A 27,022-nucleotide genomic window follows, 5' to 3' on the forward strand; every position below is an offset into this window, starting at 1 on the left:
GTTTCAGTAGCTCCAGAAACTGCAGGAAAGGGGTCTCATCCAGCATTCCATTTCATGAAGCTGCAAAGACCAGATATGGTGGCCTTCAACAAGATCAAAGCTGCCTTAGGAGAAGCTCCCTTGGTATCGGCAATTAGTGAAGACAGTATCTCTACCAGGAGAGCTTGGGGATTATGGGTCTGTCTCATAGAGATGGACAAAGTCAAGTATCCATTAGGAGAGCTTGGGGATTATGGGTCTGTCTCATAGAGATGGACAAAGTCAAGTATCCATTCAAGATTTTCTCGAACAAAGTGAATGGATCGTTCCTGTTAAATTCAATGATAGGAAAAAACATTGAGTTCGCAAAGAGCTTATTTAAAAAAAAGAGAATGTTAATCTGGGAAAATAAGCTACCGACGACCGAAGCAACGAGGATGAAGACGTGCAACATATTGCATGTTAGGCAATGGCATAATCACTTTATGCCCTTGTTGTGAGAAACAAGTGAAGCCCCTGTTCGGGACAAAAATACAGGTCACGAATAATTCCGAAAATTTAGGTCACGAATAAACCCGAACCAGACCAAGACAAGAAAAAGAGAAAAATTTTTACAAAAAGAAGTAAAAATTAAAAAATATAAAAAAGTAAGGATAAGACTGTCGGCAGAAAAGGACAAAGGCCAATAGTCAGAAAAGCAGGAAAGACATCTGAAAAACATATGACCGACAAATCATTATGAACAACAACTGGAAGTCACGAAGCAATGACAAATGCAATGACGTCATCACAAAACAAGTTTGGAGTCCGAATTTGAAGTTCGTGGACGCCTATAAATAAATATGCAAGGAAGCAGAAGGGGATCATCAGGAAAACTTCTCCTACTCTTCAAAGCACTAGATTTCTGAGTCTTTTTCAATCTTCTGTAATATTTTAATTTATCAGTTTATGGGTGTTTCCCCAACAAGTCAAGTCCTCTACCATGAGAGGCTAAGTTGTCTCCTCCAACGGAGGAATAATATCTATGTAATATTATCTGTATTTCTTCAATAAAAACAAGGCTTTTGTTCAACTTGTTTATCCAATTAAGTCCCTATATTAGAGTACCTTTTACACCCTAAGGTAGGGAACGAAATAAGGTTGTGTTGTTGGTTGTTGAAGGAGCCAAGTACCTGTGAATCATCTGCTGCGATAGTGTGGTTGGAGGAAGTCCATAAAACTGAGGACTTCCAATACACGAAAACCAAGCGGTCAAAGCAAGATATGAATTTATGGGGTTTTAATCCATTTCGAAAGCATGTTGGGCCTAATTTGGAGTATAGAATGGACTATAAAATTTAGATAGAAGGGAAAAATGGTCATAATTTGGCCAAAGGGCATAAATCCCGCACAATTTGATAGATATAGGGCATAAATTGCGACCGTGTTTATACGATCCTTATTTTGCCACTACCCTATAGATACGGGGTAGTAATTGCATTTAAGCCGGGGGTAAAATTATCAAATCAACTATCAAAACATTGTACTTTTAATTTCACACACAGACGTACAGTTCTCCCTCCCTTTTCCGCCTTACAACCTATTAAGGATTTGTAAAAGCTGACTAATTAGGGCTATTGCTTTCTGGGTGGCTGCTTTCACCTGCGATGGCTCTCGCGCGCCAAACTGACACCGCCGCTGACGCATTGGTTTTCAGAGTGTCGATGCTGAAAGGGTCACCAGCATTTCTAATTCTAGGTTTCAGAGTGTCAATGGAGTAGTTTTTTTTCCTTATGTATTTCTATCTTATACTAGTAGTTGTAGCATGTTGTTCATGCGTGCATAGAATAAATCAATTCTTTTATATATTTTAAAATATATTATAAATAAAAAATATATATAACCAATACATTACAATAAAAAATAAAACAAAAAGAAAGAAAGAAAAAAACTAATTTATTAATTAATATAAAATTTTAAAAGTTAAATAAGTTAATTATTTTATTAATTGAAGGGCATTATTGACTTCATAAAAAATTGGTGTAATGCTAACGTTTGTGAGTATGGGAGGTCTCTTCTTTTTACACAGCACATATATATATTTGGGTAATTTTTAACTTTAAAAAAATAAATAATATAATTTAAATAAAATATTTTAATAAAATATATTTTTGTTAAAATTATGCACATACATATGATATGCCACCCTCGCTAATTTATAGAAAACAAATTGCTTTAGTATCCCTATTATTAGGTATAAATACATGTTCATCCCCTAGAAATCAAAATTAAAACTCCACTCTAAAGGCTGGGTCAATGTTATTTACCTAAAGTGTACTGATAAGGACTGCTTTTCGATCAAATTATTATTACAAAACTAATTTTTTCAGACATTTAATTATATAGAAAACTAAAAGATAGAACATATATACTACTTTATCTAAAGATAAATGAATAACAAGAAAAGAAATACAATAATAATACATAATAAATGTTACTAATAGAAAAGCTCAAAAATATACATTGACACTGATTAAGAATAAGATTTTAGAAATAGTTATAGATTTATATATGAATGGTGAAGTAAATTCAATTGTATAATTATAAGTTACATATTTGGAGAATCTAACTAATAATAAATAGAAAATCAGTCAACTATGTTGAGGATAGAAGTAGCAAAAAATAAATTTATAAAAGAATAAATTAAGATAAATATTACGCATGAAAATTTAATTATTAACTGAATTTCTTAAAAGTTTTATTATTGATTTAGTTAAATGAAAGAGATGGTATATAAAATAAATAATATCAGCTATGATAAATTGCTATTTTATTTATCTTTCATAAGAATTTACATTGTACAAGTACATCATAAAAGTAAAAATTTTAAAATCTATAATCACATTTGAAAAATATATTTTTATGATGTTTATTATTATATTATTAAAAATTAATAATTTATATAATTCATAGGATATCAAAATGAGGTTTCTATGGCGAATAAAAGTACATAACAATTTTTAAATATAAAACTTCAAAATACCAACACAGAAAATACCTCTTTTTCTTGCACCTGCCATACTTCCTTGAATGTAAAAACAATAAGTAAATAAACATTACTTTGCATATGAAAATTTTAATTATTGAGTGAAGCTCTTATTACTTACTTTTTTCAGTATCAGTAATATTTATTCTTCGTTTTTCTCCCTGATTCATTAAATATCAAATAAACATAAAATTAAAAATACGGTACATAACTAATTATATTAAAAATAAAATTAATTTCACTTAGATCTCTCTAAAAATGCTAAGAAAATAGAATTACATGTAAGCCTCCTGACCTATTACGTTAAGGTTTGAGCAAAAAATACTGACGCAAGCAAAAAAGCATAAATTTTTTCTTTTACCCCTCATTTAATATTTATATATATATATATATTTATCGATATAAAGAAATAAATAATATATATATATATATGGAATGAGATTAACCTCATAACATTAACATTATCATAAATACAAAATTTTTACATAAAAATATTAAATAAAAAATAAAATTAGAACTTGTGTATTTTTTTCCTCCTAACATCAGTATTTTTCAAATCAAATCCTAACAAAATAAAATCAGGTGTAAACATTGAATTTTTTTTAAAAAAATATAGGTGTAATTTCAGAATTTTTTTGAAAAAAAATATTATATAACATTTTCAAAGGAGTCTAAGCATAATCATCCTTTGAAAAATAACAAAAAACTCACTAAGATGAAAGTATATAAATATTACTTTTGTTTTATTTTTACAATTTCATATATATAAATCAACAAGAAATATAATTAGCGAAAAATAGTGTAGACAAGATTACAATAAATAAGTACATTTAAAATTTAAATATAATAATTACTATTGAAATCTCAATACAATTAGATACTAAGGGTCTATTCAATTACTATTTTTTCCTTAAAATAATGATAATTAGTGTCTCAATAAATTATAAATAATTTATAAATAAAAAAGATAAAAGAATAACAAAGAAAATATAATGAGTGTATAATTGAATTATCCAAAAATAATCTCTTTCATAAACTGCAATGGTAATATTAATAACATTACAGGAGTTTTCGTGCAAATGCATTCAGAATGATATGACACGATTACGAGATTACACAACTAGTCGCACTTCACTTGGCAATCCAAAGGTATGAATTATTTTCAGTTGCCTTATCGATCCATATGAGGTCTTTCCTTTTAGCTTAAAGTGGGAGTAGGAATGAGTGATCCCAGTTGACTGGTACCAAAAGGTTTTGTTCTGCAGTTGTTTTCCATCTCCTGTTAAGTCTTATCAAATTGCTGTAGGGTTGTTGTCAAAGCGTAGTAAAAGCGAGGAAGTTCACCCTGAGTTCAAGCACACTAATGCACAGTGTCTACCACATGGGCAGATTAATTCTCACAAAGGTAGCTAAGTTTGCGTGTAATATTGACTACTCATGCATCTGTCCGAAACACTTATACTTCTAAGAGTTTTACAAAGTTTTTGGAATTACCTCGGATTCATCATCTTACATTCTAGGACTCTTTTTCATCTTACACTCCACGACTTCTTTTGGAAAACCTAGGATTCTTACATCTTACGTTCTAAGACTCTTTTTCATCTTACACTCTACGACTCTTTTTCATGTTACACTCTACGACTCTTTTTGGAACAACCTAGGATTCTTACAAAGTTATATTCGGCGAATGTGTAACTTGTGCATCAGAAAACTGAAGAGTAGACAGCAAGAACAGAGTTTCAGAACTTGGATTAAATTCAAAAAGTCGGGCAGCACTTAAGTGTGTAAGGTGGTGAATTGAAACAATTCACATGCCGCAATAAAAAAAAAGACGATGAATACCACAAGGCAAGTTACCTCTTTGTCTTTATGGTGGAAAAAGAGAGTACAAAGTTCTCCAATACTTCTCCGCATGCCATTCCAAATGAGTTACAGAAGCTAGTTTTTGATGGAGACAACTCAAAATGCCCAGAATGGCAAAGGCCATGAACTATCGCAGCTATCAATTGAAAGATTTTAGCATAGGCACTCTTAAAAATAGCACAATCAATTTTAACATCTAGACAATAATCCAAGTACAAGTTCCAGTTCTAATGATAAAGAAGACGTAACAGTTTCAACATTATAATGTAGTGTTACAATTTCTGTTTCTAATGTGTCAAAAACTATCAACTACCCCTACCTACTCTACACTCCCATAGGCACTTTTAGAAGTAGCAAAATCAATTTTAACATCTAGAAAATCATCCAAGCACAAGTTCCAATTCTAATGATAAAGAGGATCGTAACAGTTTCCACATTAAGATGTAGTCTGTTACAATTCCTTTTTGTAATGTGTCAAAAACTATTAACTACCCCTCTACCCCTACCTACCCTACACTCTCAGCTTCCATGAAATTGGGGTAACCTTTCTCAGTTACTTTGTTATCTTTCATGTCTCATTTTGATGTATTCATAACCAAATATAAGCATGTCTAGTATTTTTTTTTTTTTTTTGGGTGAAATGTAAGTTTTCATTCATCCAGTAATATTTACAAAATACTTTGGGTATACCTGTAGAGATACAAAAGGACCCACATTAAAGTTTAAAGAGCAATTAAACCGTGTGGAAAATGTGTCAAGAGGAGCCTATAGACTGTGATTTTCACTGAAAGAATAAGATCCTCGGGACTGGGTTTTGCGCCCTCAAAGATGACTTCATTGCGATGCCTCCAAAGGGTGTAGACCGTGCATGCCAAAACTAGGTGTGCGCTTTGTTATGAACGGAGGAGCCAGTTTTCTCCTTCTTGAGCCATTTTACCGCACTGTGCAGGGTGGACATACGTCGGTTAATTCCAAGCCATACTCGGATATGTGACCAAACGTAGTTGCTGAACGGGCACTCAAAGAAAAGGTGTTTGGTTGATTCCTTCGTGTTGATGCAAAGTGAACACAAATCCTCCTCATGGAGGAACCTGAGTCTGTCCCTTGTAGCTAATCTGCTGCGCAAGCGAAGCCACATAATAAACGAGTACTTCGGTGGGATGAAAGCCTTCCAGATAGATGCTTTCCAAGGCTGTCTCGTAAGTTTCGGCCTTGAGCACTGCTGCACATATGTAATCATCGGCATCTGTATAGACTACCAATTCATCCTCGTCCTGCAGTATGGCAAGCTTTGCCAGGTTACTGCAAACCTGTTTTAGCTCAGCAACCCTTTTTGTGTGGATTTCTTCCCATTTCCACTTTGAGCTCTCCGTTTCTTTCAAGAGTGGTCGAAAATCCTTTCTATATCTTGCAAGATCCTTAATGAAGATTCCTGCAAAATTAACAACTCCTAAGAAGCTCTGCAGATGCTTCTTGTCTTTGAGCACGTTTGGGAAATTGCGGATTTTCTCCACAATATGCTCCTGTAACTCAATCCCAGTTTCGTCAATAGGAATTCCTAAAAATTCAATTTTATTGACAGCAATAGTAGCTTTCTTTTCAGAAAGTACTAAACCTTCTCTATGGCATGCATCAGAAAATATTTCAAAATGTTTAATATGTTCTTTCATATTCTTGGATGCAATTAGTATGTCGTCAATATAGACAAACATGAACTCAAAATAATCTTTGAAAAGATTATCCATTTTTCTTTGAAATATCTGAGGTGCATTAGCTGAACCTATTGGGAGCACATTCCAGATATATTGTCCTTGTGGTGTGGAGAATGCAGTAATTTTTTTTGATTCATTCTCCATTTTAATATGATAAAAACCAGATTTGCAATTGAATTTAGAAAACACTTTTGTCCCTTTAATGCAATCGATTAAGTGTTCTCTACTAGGAATGTCATAACCATCAAATTCTAATATCTTATTAATACCTTAATAGTTAATAACCAACTTGTGTTTACCTTTCTTAATCTCACCATGGTTTCTTACCAAAAATCCAGGGTTACTGTAGGTAGAGACTCCGAGTTCAATGAGTCCAAGACTGATATGCTATTTGATTATCATCTGCATATCCTTCTTGTCCTCCATGTTCATCTGAATAGGTTTGTATCGAACGTACTCATATTTGCATTCATCTTTGATCTTCAGAGTAGTTTCGATTTTGTTCTTATCCCACCAAGCCAGAAGATTTTCACTGAAGTTCCTCTGAATAAGCCTCTTGACATTTTCAAGAGAAGCATCTCATACATTATGTTTTCTTGTCCCTCTATATAGCCACTTATTCCTTTTTTTTTTTCTTTATCCTTAATGTTTATGTGTCATTCTCTATTCTTATAGATTTGTAACAAACTGAAAAAAATTTAGGGCAACACAATTTATAATATATAATAAACAAATAAGTGAACAAATACCTCTGAATATAATTTTTCGATAAAGCAAATATTTTTCTTTCACTGAAAAGAATGGGTTGACAAATATATAATAAATTAATTTTAATACTTTTCCTAGTTGTGCAAGTGATTGTTATGTTTTTTCTTTTTAACTTTTTGTAATGACTAAAATAATCTTATTGAAAGTAATACTAATAATTATTAGCTGAATAAATATTCTACTAAATAATTTATAAACATTAGGGATAAAAAACAAAAAAAAAAGAAAGAACAAAAATGTAATTACCCTCTAACAAACTACATAACTATAACATCGGATTTGTTTTAAACTGAAATTTAATGTTTAATTCATATCAGTTAAATATAAAAATATACCTTAGAAAATAAATAAAAATACCTTATAAATGTGTTTTGTCCCTATGCCACTTATTCATTTTTTTCTTTTAATAATTACTTTTTATTTCTTAATATTTACGTGTTATGATTTTAATCCCTAATATTTATAAATTCATACAAACTTGATCCTACCCAAATTATAAACATTAGTGTTAGGAAACCAAAAATATAATATACAACATAAAAATAAAATTAGTTATTATATTTTTCATGTTAGCTAGTTATTTATGTTTCTGAAAAATATCCATTTGAAATTATGTTAAACTGAAATAAGAATATGTGTATAATTGTTGAGCTTCATATAAATTTTGATTTATCCAATATCTCAATAAAGGAATACGGTCACAAGGGCACCATTCTCACAATGAACCGACTCATGGTAACTCAACAAACCAAGAACCCGACCAGAACTCCGATCACTCAGATCTCAGTATCACACAGTCACAAAGACCCCAACTCAATAGTTCACCAAGAACTTTGGTGAATGATGAAGGAGATAAACAGCTTGATTCATGTTTTAGCCGAAATAGAGAATCCCCTATTTAAAGGGGTGAAAACTGTGGTAGAGAAGGAAAACCTTGATGGCTTACCTAAAATCATTAGATTCGTTTAGGAAAGTAGCTATGGCTCCTGGAGAAGAGAAGGAAGAAAATCACAGACAGGATTTGGAGAGGAGAGGAAGTAGACGGCGTCGAAAAAACATAGAAGAGGGAAAGTGAGATTTTGAGGGTTGCGGGTGTGATATAAGTAGGTAGATAGGATGGGTTAGGTTACCGGGTCGGTTGTGGGCTGCCAAGTGGGTTAGGTAATTGGGCTGCTAAGGTTAGCCTATTAATAAGTCATTGGGCTACAAATTATAACAAGTAGGGATTACATCTTTTGTTGATCGTACTAAATGTATCGAATTATAACAAGTAGGGATTATATATATTTCTTGTTGATCATGCTAATCGCACGGACATGAGTTTTAATTGGTATAAATAGGATTACATATATATTTCATTGATCAAAGCATTGAATATTAATGCTTTCATACTAATTGTACAACCATGAATTTTAACTCAGTATATCAGTAAGTATACATAATTTTGTTGATCATACTAATTGTTCATATACAGGAAGGTACATTTATATTTTGTTAGTAAAAGCATCACATAATCCTTGTACCCTATTTGTACGGACATTGATTTTAGACTGGATCAACATAATTACTTCTTTGGTAGACCACAGTAATTGCAAGTACACGATTTTTCACTTGATGATCATAATAAATACATGAAACATGAATTTGTACTTGGTATAAATAGGATCGCTCAAGACTATAATATACTTTATTGATTCAAACATCGTTAATATATTCACATTTATAATTAAGTTAATTTGGAACAATTCTTGATCATATTAATTATACTGACATGAGCCTTAAAATGATATGAGTAGGATTATATTTCAAAATAATTCTATAAACAAAGTTTAATTTGGTAACTAGGACTAAATATTTTATTGATTGAAGCACCATAAGTGTACATATATGAGTTTTATTAACTTAGATAAATGTTACAAGAATTGATCACACATCTTATTCCTCGTTCATATTCAAGAATAATGCAATGATTAATACGCTCCTATAGATATCATAAATGTTAACATGTGATCACAATTCGTGATAGTTGTCTTATATTAATATATTTGTATTACACATTTATTCGTCAACCTCAAATGCAATTGCGAATAATTTGATTTAAGTTTCAACATTATTCAAAAACTCCGGACATATATGTGTACATATATCCACCTACACACCTATAATATTTTTACTTATATTTTATTGATAACACTAATTATTTTAGTAATTTTAATTCTATTAATTATATAATTTTGATACTTCTGGTCTTGTAAAAGCTAATTTTCATAATTTATGTAGGACAAAAAATGATACCCCCTCATAAATTACTAGACAGAAACTGTATTTTAATACCTATACAAATAAATAGGATTTAACATTTTAATGATCACACTAACTGCTGGGACACTAGTTTAATTGGTACAACTAGAGATAATAAATTTTGTTCATAAATTTTGTTCGTACGTATGTAAAAGTATCATATTGAAGTAAGTATTAATTTAGTTTGAGTACGGATTACATCCTTTATTGATCATACTCATATGGAAGTGAGTATTAATTTAGTTTGCGTAGGAATTACATCTTTTGTTGATCGTACTAAATGAATTGGCAAGTTTTAACTACATGCAAATAGGATTATATATATTTCATGTTGATAATTCTATACAAATGGACATGAGTTTAAATTGGTATAAATTGGATTACATATATATTTCGCTGATCAAAGCATTGAATATCAGTGCTTTCACACTAATTGTACCTCCATGAATTAACTCATTATATCAGTAGGACTACAAAATTCTGCCGATCATACTAATTGTTCATATGCACGAAGGTACATAATTGATCATACTAATTGTTCATACGCAGTCAGTTTCGGATCGATGTTTTCTTTGCAAATGAAATGAGCCACAATGTTCGTACTAGGCTCAAGCACCAATTTCTCCCATGCTTCATTCACATCTCCACCACGTCGAAGGAATATGATAGGATCACATTTTGCGTATTTCATGTAATATTTTGACCTATTTTGTGACCAAATGCTCCTAATTAAATATTATTTTGCAGCATTAGGACAAATGAAATGGAAAATAAAGAAAAGCACCAAAATGGATATTCGGACAAGACTCAAACTCAATTTTTGACAAGAATTTAGAGTTGCATTGACTTCCTTTCGATGAATGAGGAGTTTAACTAGGATTATAATTTTATTTTCATAACTCCTTTAGTTCAATTAGGAATTTACTTTTAATCATAATAGAATTAGGTATGTAGCTATTATAAATAAGTGATGTAATTCAGTTTAATAGACAACTTTTAAACTCTTCTATTTCTCTACGGTTTTATAATATTTTCTTACTTTGGTTTTCATGCGTTCTTCCATTAGCATGTCTAGCTAGTTCTGTTATTCCGGTTGAAGATTTGGTGAATGCTTAAATACAATAAGTTGTGATATCTAATTTATGCTTTCTACTTTTATTCATATTGGTATTTGTGTTGTTTTCTATGCTTTTATTACTAATAATCTGATTTATTTACAAGAATATTTGCCTAGCCAATTAAACTTGTAAATTCGTAATTGTTTGTTTAGTTCAATAACTAGTGGTAACATAGCATAACTGATTATGTAGAAGTTTTCGATTATGTTGTGGAGAATGTACAATCTAACTTAAATAAATTCTCGTAGGAATTTATTGGTTAGAATTGGGCCTTTCTAGTTCTTCATGCTGTCGATAAATTTAATCTTGAGGATGTTCCTAAGGTTGTTTACTGATTAGGGATTTAGTCAACAGACGTTCCTTAACTATCCACAAGGTAAGGAAAGGTGAGGCCGTTAGGTCGTACCAATGGCCATAACCAATTTATCTATCATGAATGATTGTTATCTTTGCATCTATGATCGATCGTGGAATTAAGCATAATCCTATCTTTAACTGGAATACTTTTCTCTTATATTTATCTCTTCTAATTTTAATAACTTTTTAGTTTAATTTAATTTTTATTTTTATTCTTCTTCACAATCATATACCCCCCAATTATTTTTATTTTTATTTTTTGAAGGAATTAATTTAAAACCAATCCCTGTGGATTCGACCCTACTCACACTTCTACGAAAGTGTTCGGAGGAATTATTTTTGGTGGAATCGAAACCCATCAAATTTTGGCACCATTGCTGGGTATTGGTGTTATTAAATTAATTTCTTTTTATTGTTACTTGGTTTTATGCCACGTTCTTCTCGTACAGGTAAACTTGAATTTGACCCAGAGATCGAGAAGACCGCTCATACACTCCAAAAAGAAACCAAGCAACATAAGGAAAGAGGCCTCTACTTCTTCCAAACCAGCAGCAGATTCTAAGTTAGACGTGCGCACGTCTAGCTACTCTAAGTACGAAATGATAGCTCAAAATTCAAAACGAACGATCAAAAAGATGACTTCCCTTGAATTAAATCAACAACCACTCTACACTGAATATTCTAATTTAAATGTTGATTTTGAACTTAAATCGGGTCTCATCCACTAACTTCGCACTTTTCATGGCCTTGCAGGTGAAGACCCGCACAAGCACCTTAAAGAATTCCATGTGGTGTGTTTCGGCATGAGACCTCAAGGAGTCACCGAGGAACAAGTCAAGCTAAGAGCCTTTCCATTCTCATTGGGCGATGAACCAAAAGATTGGCTCTACTCCTTACCTTCGGGATCTATTGTTAGTTGGCACAAGCTCGAGAAACAATTTCTTGAGAACTACTTCCCCACTTCAAGGACTACAAACATCCAGAAGGAAATAAGTTGAATACGCCAATTCTCCGATGAGAGTTTCTATGAGTATTAGGGGAGATTCAAGCAATTGGTGGAGAGTTGCCCTCATCACCAAATTCCCGACCATCTTCTAATTCAATATTCTTATGAAGGGTTGTCTGAGGCAAATAGAAGTTTGGTGGATGCAACTAGTGGAGGTGCTTTGTATGAAAAAACTCCTATCGAAGCACGCAAACTAATCACAACCATGGCGGCTAATAATCAACAATTCGGTAGTAGAAACGACAACCCGCCATGAAGGGTAAATGAGGTAAGTACTTCTATTTATGAACGTTTAAATAAACTTACTTCTCTTGTTGAAAAGTTTATAGGGGGAAGCATTCAACAAGTCAAGACTTGTGGGATATGTACATCTTTGGGACATTGTACCGACGGTTGTCCTACATTTCATGAAAAATCAACCGAACATGCTGACGCCATTGGTGGATTTTTTGGGCAACAACAAAGGAGATATGTCCCATTTTCCAATACCTATAACCCCGGATGGAGAGATCACCCAAATTTGAGGTATGGCAATCAACCACAAAACTTTCAAATGGTTCCACACCAACCACCACCACCACCAACACCTCCCAATAATGGTATGCCCCTGGAAGATATCGTGAAAACACTTGCCTTGAGAACCAAACAATTCCAATAAGAAACCCGCTTGAGCATACAAAATTTGGAATCTCAAATGAGCCAACTAGCCTCCTCTGTCAGCCGCTTGGAGTCTCAAGATAAGTTTCCCTCCCAAACTATTATTAAGTCTAAACAAAACTTTAGTGCTATTACCTCGTGCAGTGGTAAAGAGCTACAATTCAAAAATAACACTATGCGTGGGCACGCACAGCAGGACAAAACAAAGGATGTACTCAAAATTCTTCCAAAACAAAAATCCAACCAAGTCAGTGAGGAAAGTTCCAAGGTGTTCATGCCCAAACCTCCCTTCTCGAAGAGATTCACCAAGCCCAAAGAGGAGGAAGAGGAAAAAGATATTCTTGAATCTTTAAGTTGAGGTAAATATTTCCCTACTCAATGCAGTTAAACAAATACCTCGCTATGCAAAATTTCTCAAGGAATTGTGCACCAACAAATCCATTCAGAGATAATGAAAGGGTATGTATGGGAGAAAATGTATCTGTCATTCTTCAAAAAAACTACCTCCTAAATGCAATGATCCTGGTACATTTTCTATCCCTTGCAAAATTGGAAAAATATGAATAGAAAAAGCAATGTGTGATTTGGGTGCTTCTATCAATATTATGCCTCTCACCATTTATGAATATTTGAATGTTGGACCATTAAAAGAAACGAGGGTCGTCCTTCAACTTGCCGATCATTCTGTAGTTTACCCCGAAGGAGTTCTTGAGGATGTACTTGTACAAGTTGATGAATTGGTGTTTCCTACTGAATTTTATGTGCTTGGTATGAGGAGGGATATTTCTCCCAATTCTACATCCATCTTGCTAGGAAGACCATTCCTTAAAACCTCAAAAACCAAAATTGATGTTGATGTTGGAATTCTCTCTATGGAATTTGATAATGAGGTTATGAGTTTTAGAATTTGTGGTGCCATGAAATATTCTAATGATGTGAACTCTATTTTTTTCATTGATTTTTATTGATCTTTTGGTGCAAAAAAATGCTATTTCCGATGGTGGAGGAGCATTTAAGACAACAATTACCAAATGCCTCACCTCGAGTCCAAGAACTTACAAGAACAAAGTCTTTAATGACAAAATAAGTTCAAGGAAGAAGTCATCCATGGACCGCCAAGTTCTCCTAAATCCACACCATCACTGGGTGCATTACATAGAAGAAGTGGATTTAGAGTGTTCAATTCATTTAAGTTGAGGCACAACAACGTCTAGCCAAAGACGTTAAAGAAAGGCGCTTCTTGGGACGCAACCCATGTCCTTCTCTTTTTCTCAATTGTTTTTTCCTCTAACTTCTTGTAAATGTTGTGATACCATTACAATCGATTTTTGCAGGTCAAGGTGAACATGCATCAACCCTACAGTTAGGCGTGCCCCTACATAATTCGGCCAACTAATTTGTCAAGATGTATGAGCATCCATAAGGGGCTCTCCTTCTCATTCAAAATCTCACAATTCTCGAGCTCCCGCAATTCCACCACTTACCCCTAAACTAAGGGATGTTCTCTTTCTCCTTTCTCTTATTTTATCGTCCTAGATATGCATGCTTACCACATTGAGAACAACGTGGAATTAAGTGGGGGAGGGTGTTTTGATGATTGCTTTGATAGAAAAATGAGTCTTGGTGGATTAATTGTTTTGATTGATGCTTGCTACCCCTTCCATATTTGTTTTTGTTGTCCTCATGCTAGCTTTATGATCAAAGACTCAGGCTAATTAAGTAATAATTTGGTAATGTGTGATAAGGGTATGCATCTAATGACTCTTGACAACTTACGGTTAAGAACTTGTTTTGAAAATGGTGATTTGATTTGAAAATTAAATGTGGAAAATTGGTGGACATAACCTACCTAGAGAGAAATTTGAGCCTATACACTCATGAAAATCTACGAGACGATGCTTCATGATTTTGTCTTCCTAGAACTTGCTTTGAACCATATCGAGACCACATCTCTATGCATACACTTCAAAATGATAAAGGCACTAGGATAAAAACTCCTTTAGCTTAAAAGACCACCCACATGCAATTCCCTTAGTAAGCCCATTTGAGCCTAATAAGCTTTAATTTCTTGTTATGAAACCCCAGGTATAAACAAACTCTTACCGTCTCTTTATTACCCTTATTTGGCCCTTCTAAGGACTAGTAGAGCGTCAAGAAAATAAAAATGTATTCTAAGTATGTGTTTTGACAATAAATGTGGGGATATCTCAATTTTTGTAAAGGAGGTTTATGAGCTAACATGTCACTTGACAACCTTATTGTATGCCTTAATAGACAAAGAAAGAGAAAAAGAAAAAGAGAGAAAAGAAAAGAAAAAAAATACCTTCAAAAAAAAAGGAAAAAGAAAAAAATCGAGGAAGGCAAAGAAAAAAATACTCTTTCTCTTAAAAAAAAGACATAGCTCATGTCGAGGAAAGTGAGACATGAAATTAGAGTATGAGATAGATCAATTTTGAGAAGCTTGGATTCTTATATCTATTACTTGGTGCTCTAATTTAGTTTCTTCGATTTTCACCTCATTTTTCCTTATTCTTCCTACTCCTAAACCAATGCCCTATTACAACCAATAGATAAGACCTCTTGATTCAAGTGTGTGTATATTTAAGAGTGGTGAAGATTTTATGTATAATCAAGCCTATGGTGAAGCATTTTCATAGCAAGCATTTGAGCGAAACACTCAATCAAAAGTACTTGAGAGATTGGGAGATATGAGAACACAGTCCATTTGTTTTTCATGCTTAGTTTTTGATGAAAATCATCTTGTAAAAACTTGTTTGAAGCTTGTTGAGTTGTCTTTTATCATATGGTGTACCATTCTTTAAACACTTAACTAGATTCTTGCTTAGGTACTTTTGTCTGCGATCCATAAAGTTTGGAATGAAATTCTTGAACCTATTTTATCTCTATTTCATTGCATCGAGGACAAGCAAAGGGTTAAGTGGGGGGATATTCGATAGGATCTCATTTTGTGCTTATTTCATGTCATATCTTGACCTATTTTGTGACCAAATGCTCCTAATTAAATATTATTTTGCAACATTAGGACAAATGAAATGGAAAATAAAGAAAAGCACCAAATTGGAAATTCGGACAAGACTCAAACTCAATTTTTGGCAAGAATTTGGAGCTGCATGGAATTCCTTTCGACGAATGAGGAGTTTACCTAGGATTATAATTTTATTTCCATAAGTCCTTTAGTTTATTAGGAATCTACTTTTAATCCTAGTAGAATTCGGTATCTAGCTATTATAAATAGGTAATGTAATTCAGTTTAAGAGACAACTTTTGAACTCTTCTATATCTCTACGTTTTTATAATATTTTCTTACTTTGCTTTTCATGCGTTCTTCGATTAGCATGTCTAGCTAGTTCTCATATTCCGGTTGAAGATTTGGTGAATGCTTAAATGCAACGAGTTGTGATATCTAATTTATGCTCTCTACTTTTATTCATATTGGAATTTGTGTTGTTCTCTGTGCTTTTATTATAAATAATCTGATTTATTGCCAAGAATATTTTCCTAGCCAATTGAACTTGTAAATCTGTAATTGTTTGTTTAGTTCAATAACTAGTGGTAACATGGCATAATTGATTATGTAGAAGTTTTCGTTTATGTTGTGGGGCATGCACAATCTAACTTAAATAAATCGTCGTAGAAATTTATTGGTTATCATTGGGCCTTTCTAGTTCTTCATGCTGTCGATAAATTAAATTTTGAGTACGTTTCCAAAGTTGTTTACTGATTAGGAATTTGGTCAACGGACGTTTCTTGACTATCCACAAGGTAAGGAAATGTGAGGCCGTTAGGTCGTACCAATAGTCATAACCAATTTATCTATCATGAATTATTGTTATCTTTGCATCTATGATCGACCGTAGAATTAAGCATGATCCTTTCTTTAACTGGAATACTTTTTTTATATTTATCTCTTCTAATTTTATTAACTTTTTAGTTTAATTTAGTTTTTATTTTTATTCTTCTTCACATTCATAACCCCCCAGATTATTTTTATTTTTATATTTTGAAGGAATTAATTTAAAACTATTCCCTGTTTGGATTCAATCCTATTCACACTTCTACAAAAGTGTTATTAGGAATTATTTTTTTTGGAATCGACACCCATCAGAATACCTCTATGGCGTTCGACCGATGGATTTGCCACCCGAATTCCTCGCTCATCCTCAAAATCTTTTCAACTTGACAGCAAGCTAATTTGCAAGTGTTCATCTTAATTTCATCAATAGCTGCCTTAAGAACCTTAGCCCTAGTTTCACCATCGACAAAACCCTCACTCCTAAAGAACCATCCATCTCGGGGACCCCAATGGCACGCCTAATCGTATAATCATAGTCTCGAATTTTTGGGACAAAAAATGCCTTACCCTCCTACATCAACCCTCTATCCACCATCTGATCAACCTTTCTCGACACGTACGAATGCAAGACCGGGATCGCCATGTCCATCTAGAGAAAGCAACACTCGTACTTGGAGGGAAACTACGTGTCGTCATTGACAAGTGCCTGTATGAAGGAATTGGACCCTCTAGCAATGATTGGCAATCGATTCTTTTGTACGATGGCATCAGCAGCCAGCAATGCATGATGCACAAAATCATGTACAGTGTAATACATCTCGGGATCAATGATTTCGAGCAAATGGTGCGGCACGCCGTGGCATTCCTCATTGCTCACCTTATTGGTTACTATGTCAAGGCCCTTGTAGACCTGAATTTTGTCCGAGTTGATGACCTCTGCCCCAAAACGGGTGGTTAGGTTTATCGCCAGGCGCGATTTGCCAGTGCCAGCGGCACCCAATACCACCACCACCTTATCCTTTCCTTGGTGCTCGTTCATCATGCCCCAAACTGAAAAGTTCACTATGCTAGATTGTGTTGGCTTCCAGGCGAAGATCGACATTCTAATTGGTAATAACTTTTACTTTTTTTAACACCTATCAATTTGGTCACACAAATTAAAAAAAAAAAGGCCACGTGTTAGAATACTCTCAAACAAAACAAACAAAATATGTACCAAATACAATCTACTATTTTAGAATATCTATCTATCATAGAGTGACAAGCCCTTCTCAATTCTTGGATTAATTTCTCTTCTTCAAAAGGAATTGTTTGAAGAAAAACTTCAAACATTTGTGGGCTCTAGAGAGGATAACGAACAAGTTTCATTGATGTGAAAGAAATTACCTAGACAATTGTTTGAAACGTGAAGAAACATAGGATGTGTAGGGGGTTATTTATACATACATACGTACACACAATGTGGAACAAATCAAGCCATTCATAACTTCACCCGTATCCCTATCCACTTACTATATAACAATTGAAATAAATAATGAGCAAAGCTCTGTCCAAATTACTGTATTTTTTACTGTATTTACGAAATAGGATAAGAATCATTAATTATTGTGAAGCTGTTGTAAAAAAATAATACAGATACTAATCATAATTAAGATGTCAAAATCTACATCGTGCAGGTACCATAAGTGATGCAATAAATTCATCGATAATTATTTTTTGTAAAAAAATTATTCTTGGGATGTATAATGAGTAATTTTGCTATATCGAATGAGAAAAAAATTGTGAAAAATTAAAAGATAATGACGAAGTACTTAGTGATTATCCATATATTACGTAGGATTTGCTTTTGAATAAAATCGAGTGAGTTTACAAAATTCTCATTAATTCGTCAACCTACTATATATGTGAAAACATATATTATAATGACAAAATCTGAATTAATTGATCGTTAATAAATGTGGTCTACAGATTTATATCTCTTATTTAGATTTACTGAAATTTAATTGGAACAAATTCTAAATGTTAATTATACTATTCTTGTAATTGTTACTATATAAAATTGATTCATGTATTTGGAATTCTTGTGGTCCAAGATTAATATGAAAGTAATTAAGTTGCAGTATCCATCCGTTGATGATACTGATTGCATCCATTTATTATATTTTTTTTGTTTTAGTTTTGTGATAACGCTTTTGTATGCAGTAGTAAATTAGTTTCCTAAATTATTTTACATGAATTCTTCATTAAATGTTGCAGGAATTAATCACACAACTTATTTCTCGTTAATATTCAAGAATATAGCAATGATTAATACGGTTTTATAGATATCATAAACGATAACATGCGATCACAATTCTTGTTAATCGTCTTATATTAATATATTCGCATTATACATTTATTCATCAATCTTAAATGCAATCGCGAACAATTTGATTTAATTTATCCCTTTGCACATCAACAAGAAATACATATAATCCTATTTGCGGCTAGTTAAAACTTGCCGATACATTTAGTACGATCAACAAAAGATGTAATCCCTACACAAACTAAATTAATACTCTCTTTCTTATGAGTATGATCAACGAAGGATGTAATCCGTACTCAAACTAAATTAATACTTACTTCCATATGATTCTTCTACATATATACGAACAAAATTTATTATCCCTACTTATACCAATTAAAATAGTGTTCGAGCAGTTAGTATAAATTACTAAAATTATCAAAATTATAAATTTTGTTCATACATATGTTGAAGCATCATATGGAAGTAAGTATAAATTTAGTTTGTGTGCGGATTACCTCCTTCGTTGATCATACTCATATGGAAGCAAGTATTAATTTGGTTTGAGTAGTGTAGAGTGGAAATCACCAGAAAATACTATCCAACTATTACAAAAATTAGAGTACGAATTTCCTTAAGATTATTACAGGCCAATATACAACTTAAATGTTAATAACAAATGAAAGAAATAATGAAATAATAAAATCAAAAGTATAGTGAATCACAGGCTCAGAGTAGCCAGATCTAATATCTCGATAAAGGAATATGGTCACAAGGCACCATTTTCACTATGAACCGACCCACAGTAACTCCACAAACAAAGCGATCACTCAGATCTCAGTATCACACGATCACAAAAATTCCAATTCAATATTTCACAAAGAACTTTTGTGAATGGTGAAGGAGATAAACAGCTTGATTCATGTTTTAGCCGAAAGGGAGAATCCCCTATTTAAAGGGGGGAAAACTGTGGTAGATAAAGAAAACCTTGGTGACCATTAGATTGGTTTAAGAAAGTGGTCATGGCTTACGGAGAAGAGAAGGAAGAAAATCACAGAGAGGATTTGGAGAGAAGAGGAAGTAGACGGTGCAGAAAAAACAGAGAAGAGGGAAAGTGAGATTTAGGGTTAAGGATGTGATATAAGTAGGTAGATAGGATGAGTCAGGTTATCGGGTCGGTTATGGGCTGCCCAGTGGGTCAGGTAATTACTCTTACAAGGTTGATCATACTAATTGTTCATACGGAGGAAGGTACACATATATTTTGTTAGTAAAAAGCATCACATCATCCTTGTACCCTAATTGTACGGACATTGGTTTTAGACTGGATCAACATAGTAACTTCTTTGGTAGACCACAGTACTTGCGAGTACATGATTTTTCACGTGATGATCGTAATAAATACATGGAACATGAATTTTTACTTGGTATAAATAAGATCGCACAAGACTATATTATACTTTATTGATACAAACATCATTAATATATCACATTTATAATTAAGATAATTTGGAACTATTCTTGATCATATTAATTGTACTGACATAAGCTTTAAATTGATATGAGTAGGATTATATTTCAAAATAAATTTATAAACAAAGTTTAATTTGGTAACTAGGACTAAATATTTCGTTGAAGCACCATAAATGTACATATGAGTTTTATTAACTTAGATAAATGTTACAAGAATTAATCACACATCTTATTCCTCGTTCGTATTCAAGAATATAGCGATTATTAATACGCTTCTATAGATATCATAAATGTTAACATGCAATCACAATTCGTGTTAGTCATCTTATACTAATATATTCGTATTACACATTTATTCATCAACGTCAAATCCAATCACGAATAATTTGATTTAATTTTCTACTTGATTCAAGAACTCCGGATATATATGCGTACATATATATCCACCTACACACCCATAGTATTTTTACTTATATTTTATTGATAAAACTAATTATTTTAGTAATATAATTTGTACAATTTTAGTCTTGTAAAAACTAATTTTCATAATTTGCGTATCACAGAAAATGAAACCCCCTCATAAATTACAAGACAGAAACTGTATTTTTATACCTATACAAATAAGTAGAATTTAACATTTAAAGGATCACACTAACTACTCGAACACTAGTTTAATTGATATAAGTAGAGATAATAAATTTTGTTCGTACGTATGTAAAAGTATCATATTGAAGTAAGTATTAATTTAGTTTGACTACGGATTACATCCTTCGTTGATCATACTCATATGGAAGTAAGTATCAATTTAGTTTGAGTAGGGATTACATCTATTGTTAATCGTACTAAATGATTCGGCAAGTTTTAACTAGATGCAAATAGGATTATATATATTTCTTGTTGATAATGCTAATCACGCGGACATGAGTTTTAAAACTGATCAAAGCATTGAAAATTGATGCTTTCACACTAATTGTACCGCCATGAATTTTAACTCAATATATCACTAGGACTACAAAATTTTGCTGCTCATGCATATTGTTTATATGCACGAAGGTACATAATTGATCATACTAATTGTTCATATGCAGTCATTTTCGGATCTATGTTTTCTTTGCAAATGAAACGAGCCACAATGTTTGTACTAGGCTCCAGCACCAATTTCTCCCATGCTTCATCGGCATCTCCACCACGTCGAAGGAATACCTCTGTGGCGTTCAACCGATGGATCTGCCACCCGAATTCCTCCTTCATCCTCAAAATCTTTTCCACTTGGCGGCAAGTTAATTTGCAAGTGTGCATCTTAATTTCATGAAGCTTAGCCCTAGTTTCACCATCGACAAGACCCTCACTCCTGAAGAACTCATCCATCTCAGGGACCCCAATGGCACGCCTAATCCCATAATCATAGTCACGAACTTTTGGCTCAAAGAATGCCTTATCCTCCTCCACTAACCCGCAATCCACCATCTGATCAACCCTTTTCGATACGTACGAATGCAGGACCGGGATCGCCACGTCCATCCATAGAAAACAACACTCGTACTTGGAGGAAAACTCAGTGTTGTCACTAACAAGTGCCTGTATGAAGGAATTGGACCCTCCATCAATGATTGGCAACCGATTCTTTTGTACGATGGCATCAGCAGCCAGCAATGCTTGATGCATAAAATCATGTATAGTGAAATCCACCTCGGGATCAATGATTCCGAGCAAATGGTGTGGCACGCCGCGGCATTCGTCATTGCTCACCTTATTGGTTACTATGCCTAGGCCCTTCTAGACCTGAATTTTGTCCGAGTTGATGACCTCTGCCCCGAAACAGGTGGCCAGGTCTATCGCCAGGCGCGATTTGCCTGTGCCAGTGGCACCCAATACCACTACCACCTTATCCTTTCCTTGGTGCTTGTTCATCATGCCCCGAATTGAAAAGTTCATCATGCTAGATTGTGCTGGCTTCCAGGCGGAGATCGATATTCTACTTGGTAATTACTTTTACTTTTTTTAACACCTATCAATTTGGTCACACAAATAAAAAAACAAAAAGGCCACGTGTTAGAATACTCTCAAACAAAACAAACAACATATTTAGCAAATACAATCTACTATTTTAAAATATCTATCTATCATAGAGTGACAAGCCCTTCTCAATTCTTTGATTAATTTCTCTTCTTCAAAAGGATTTGTTTGAGGAAAAACTTCAAACATTTGTGGGCTCTAAAAGAGAATCACGAACAAGTTTCATTGATGTGAAAGATATTACCTAGACAATTATTTGAAATGTGAAGAAACATCGGATGTGCATGGAGGTATTTATACATACATACGTACACACAAAGTGCAATAAATCTAGCCATTCATAACTTCACCCCTATCCCTATCCACTTACTATATAACAATTCAAATAAATGATGAGCAAGGCTCCATCCATATTACTGTATTTTTTACTGTATTTACGAAATAGAAAAAGAATCATTAATTATTGCGAAGCTGTCGTAAAGAAATAATACAAATACTAATCATAATTAAGATGTCAAAATCTACGCCGTGCAAGTACCATAAGAGATTCAATAAATCCATCGATAATTATTTTTCGTAAAAAAATTATTCTTGGGATGTATAATGAGTAATTTTACTATATCGAATGAGAAATTAAAAGATAATGACGAAGTACTTAATGATTATCCATATCTTACGTAGGATTTGCTTTTGAGTAAAATCAAGTGAGTTTACAAAATTGAATTTTTAATTCGAAAAAGTATTCTCATTAATTCGTCAACCTACTATATATGTGAAAACATATATTATAATGACAAAGTCTATATTAATTGAACGTTAATAAATGTGGTCTACATATTTAATCTCTTAGTTAGATTTACTGAAATTTAATTGGAGCAAATTCTGAATGTTAATTATACTGTTCTTGTAATTATTACTATATAAAATTGATTCATGTATTTGGACATTTTGTGGTCCAAGATTAATATGAAAGCAATTAAGTTGTAGTATCCATCCGTTGATGGTACTGATTGCATCCATTTATTATATTTTATTTTGTTTTAGTTTATTAATAACGCTTTTGTATGCAGTAGTAAATTAGTTTCTTGAAATATTTTACATGAATTCGTCATTATATGTTGCATTAATTAATCACACAACTTATTCCTCGTTAATATTCAAGAATATAGCAATCATTAATACGCTTTTATAGATATCATAAACGTTAGCATGCGATCACAATTCGTGTTAGTCGTCCTATATTAATATATTCACATTATACATTTATTCATCAATCTCAAATGCAATAGCGAACAATTTGATTTATTTATCCCTATGCACATCAACAAGAAATACATATAATCCTATTTGTGACTAGTTAAAACTTGCCAATACATTTAGTATGATCAATAAAAGATGTAATCCCTACTCAAACTAAATTAATACTCACTTCCATCTGAGTATGATAAACGAAGGATGTAATCCGTACTCAAACTAAATTAATACTTACTTCCATATTATGCTTCTACATATGTACGAACAAAATTTATTATCTCTACTCATACCAATTAAACTAGTGTTCGAGCAGTTAGTATAAATTACTAAAATTATTAAAATTATAAATTTTGTTCCTACATATGTAGAAGCATCATATGGAAATAAGTATAAATTCAGTTTGACTACGGATTAACTCCTTCGTTGATCATTCTCATATGGAAGTGAGTATAAATTTAGTTTGAGTAGTGTACAGCGGAAATCACCAGAAAATCCTATCCAACTATTACAAAAATGGGAGTACCAAACTCCTTAAGATTATTACAGGCCAATATAAAACTTAAATGATAATAACAAATGAAAGAAATAATGAAATAATTAAATCAACAGTATAGTTATTAATAGGCTCAGAATAGCTAGATCCAATATCTCGATAAAGGAATACGGTCACAAGGCACCGTTTCCACAATGAACCGACTCAAGGTAACTCCACAAATCAAGAACCCGACCACAACTCCGATCACTCAAATCTCAGTATCACACGGTCACAAAAGACCCCAACTCAATATTTCACAAAGAACTTTGGTGAATGGTGAAGGAGATAAACAGCTTGATTCATGTTTTAGCCAAAAGGGAGAATCCCCTATTTAAAGGGGTGAGAACAGTGGTAGAGAAGGAAAACCTTGTTGGCTTTCCTAAAACCATTAGATTGGTTTAGCAAAGTCGCCATGGCTACTGAAGAAGAGAAGGCAGAAAATCACAGAGAGGATTTGAAGAGGAGAGGAAGTAGACGGTGCAGAAAAAACAGAGAAGAGGAAAACTGAGATTTAGTGTTATGGGTCGGGTTACAGAGTCAGTTATGGGCTGCCAAGTGGGTGAGGTAATTGGGCTGCAAAGGTTGGCCTTTTAATAAGTCATTGGGCTACAAATTATACCAAGTAGGGTTACATCTTTTGTTGATCGTACTAAATGTATCAGCAAGTTTTAACTAGCTGCAAATAGGATTAAATATATTTCTTGTAGATCATCCTAATCGCACGGACATGAGTTTTAATTGATATAAATAGGATTACATATATATTTCGTTAATCAAAGCATTGAATATTCATGCTTTCATACTAATTGTACCGCCATGAACTTTAACTCAATATATCAGTAGAGACTACATAATTTTGTTGATCATACTAATTGTTCGTATGCAAGAAGGTACATATATATTTTGTTAGTAAAAGCATCACATAATGCTTGTACACTAATTGTACGGATATTGATTTTAGACTGGATCAACATAATAACTTCTTTGGTAGACCACAAGAATTGCAAGTACATGATTTTTTCCTTGATGATCACAATAAATACACGGAACATGAATTTTTACATGGTATAAATAGGCTCGCACAAGACTATATTATACTTTATTGATACAAATATCATTAATATATTCACATTTACAATTAAGATAATTTGGAACAATTGTTGATCTTATTAATTGTACTGACATAAGCTTTAAATTGATATGAGTAGGATTATATTTCAAAATAATTCTATAAACAAAGTTTAATTTGGTAACTAGGACTAAATATTTCGTTGATGGAAGCACCATCAATGTACATATATGAGTTTTATTAACATAGATAAATGTTACAAGAATTAATCACACATCTTATTCCTCATTCATATTCAAGAATATAGCAATGATTAATACGCTTTTATAGATATCTTAAACGTTAACATGCAATCACAATTCGTGTTAGTCGTCTTATATTAATATATTCGCATTACACATTTATTCATCAACCACAAATGCAATCGCGAATAATTTGATTTAATTTTCAACTTTATTCAAGAACTCCGGATATGTATGTGTACATATATATCCACCTACACACCCATAGTATTTTTACTTATATTTTATTCATAACACTAATATTTTAGTAATTTTAATTTTATTATTTTGATAATTTCAGTCTTGTGAAAACTAATTTTCATAATTTGTTTAGGACAAAAAATTACACCCCCTCAAAAATTACATGACAGAAAAGTATTTTTATACCTATACAAATAAATAGGATTTATGATTTGAATGATCACACTAACTGCTCGAACACTAGTTTAATTGGTATAAGTAGAGATAATAAATTTTGTTCTTACAAATGTAGAAGCATCATATTGAAGTAAGTATTAATTTAGTTTGACTACGAATTACATCCATCATTGATCATACAGATATGGAAGTGAGTATTAATTTAGTTTGAGTAGGGATTACATCTTTTGTTCATCGTACTAAATGATTCGGCAAGTTTTAACTAGATACAAATAGGATTATATATATTTCTTGTTGATAATGCTAATCACATGGACATGAAATTAAATTGGTATAAATTGAATTACATCTGTGTTTCGCTGACCAAAGCATTGAATACTAATGCTTTCAGACTAATTGTACCACCATGAATTTTAACTCAATATATCAGTAGGACTACAAAATTTTTCTGATCATACTAATTGTTCATATGCACGAAGGTACATAATTGATCATACTAATTGTTCATATGTTGTCGGTTTCGGATCTTTGTTTTCTTTGCAAATGAAACGAGCCACAATGTTCGTTTAGGCTCGAGCACCAACTTCTCCCATGCTTCATTATCATCTCCACCACGTCGAAGGAATACCTCTATGGAGCTTAACCGATGGATCTTCCACCCCAATTCCTCCCTCATCCTCAAAATCCTTTCAACTTGATGGCAAGCAAATTTGCAAGTGTTCAACTTAATTTCATGAATAGCTTCCTTAAGAAGCTTAGCCCTAGTTTCACCATCGACAACACCCTCACTCCTAAAGAACTCATCCATCTCGGGGACCCCAATGGCACGCCTAATCCCATAATCATAGTCACGAATTTTTGCGTCAAAAAATGCCTTACCCTCCTCCACCAACCCACTATCCACCATCTGATCAACCGTTTTCGACACGTACGAATGCAAAACCGGGATCGCCACGTCCATCCAGCGAAGCAACACTCGTACTTGGAGGGAAACTTATCGTCACTGACAAGTGCCTGTATGAAGGAATTGGACCCTCCAGCAATGATTGGCAACCGATTCTTTTGTACGATGGCATCAGCAGCCAGCAATGCATGATGCACAAAATCATGTACAGTGAAATCCACCTCGGGA

General features: G+C 32.9%; 1 protein-coding gene and 2 pseudogenes across 1 annotated transcript; all 3 read right to left on the minus strand.

Moving 5' to 3' along the window:
- LOC105172322 (adenylate isopentenyltransferase 5, chloroplastic-like) lies at positions 5,947–17,702 on the minus strand. The gene is made up of 3 exons (XM_011093707.1): positions 17,307–17,702; positions 16,918–17,118; positions 5,947–6,285 (listed from the first exon to the last, which is right to left on the minus strand). The coding sequence occupies exons 1-3, from the start codon at positions 17,700–17,702 to the stop codon at positions 5,947–5,949; spliced, it is 936 nt and encodes a 311-aa protein (XP_011092009.1).
- Positions 21,423–22,295, minus strand: LOC105172323 (annotated as a pseudogene).
- Positions 26,387–27,022, minus strand: part of LOC105172324 — an 828-nt pseudogene continuing 192 nt past the window's right edge.

This window comes from Sesamum indicum, linkage group LG10, assembly GCF_000512975.1.
Source record: "Sesamum indicum cultivar Zhongzhi No. 13 linkage group LG10, S_indicum_v1.0, whole genome shotgun sequence".
Classification (NCBI taxonomy): domain Eukaryota; kingdom Viridiplantae; phylum Streptophyta; class Magnoliopsida; order Lamiales; family Pedaliaceae; genus Sesamum; species Sesamum indicum.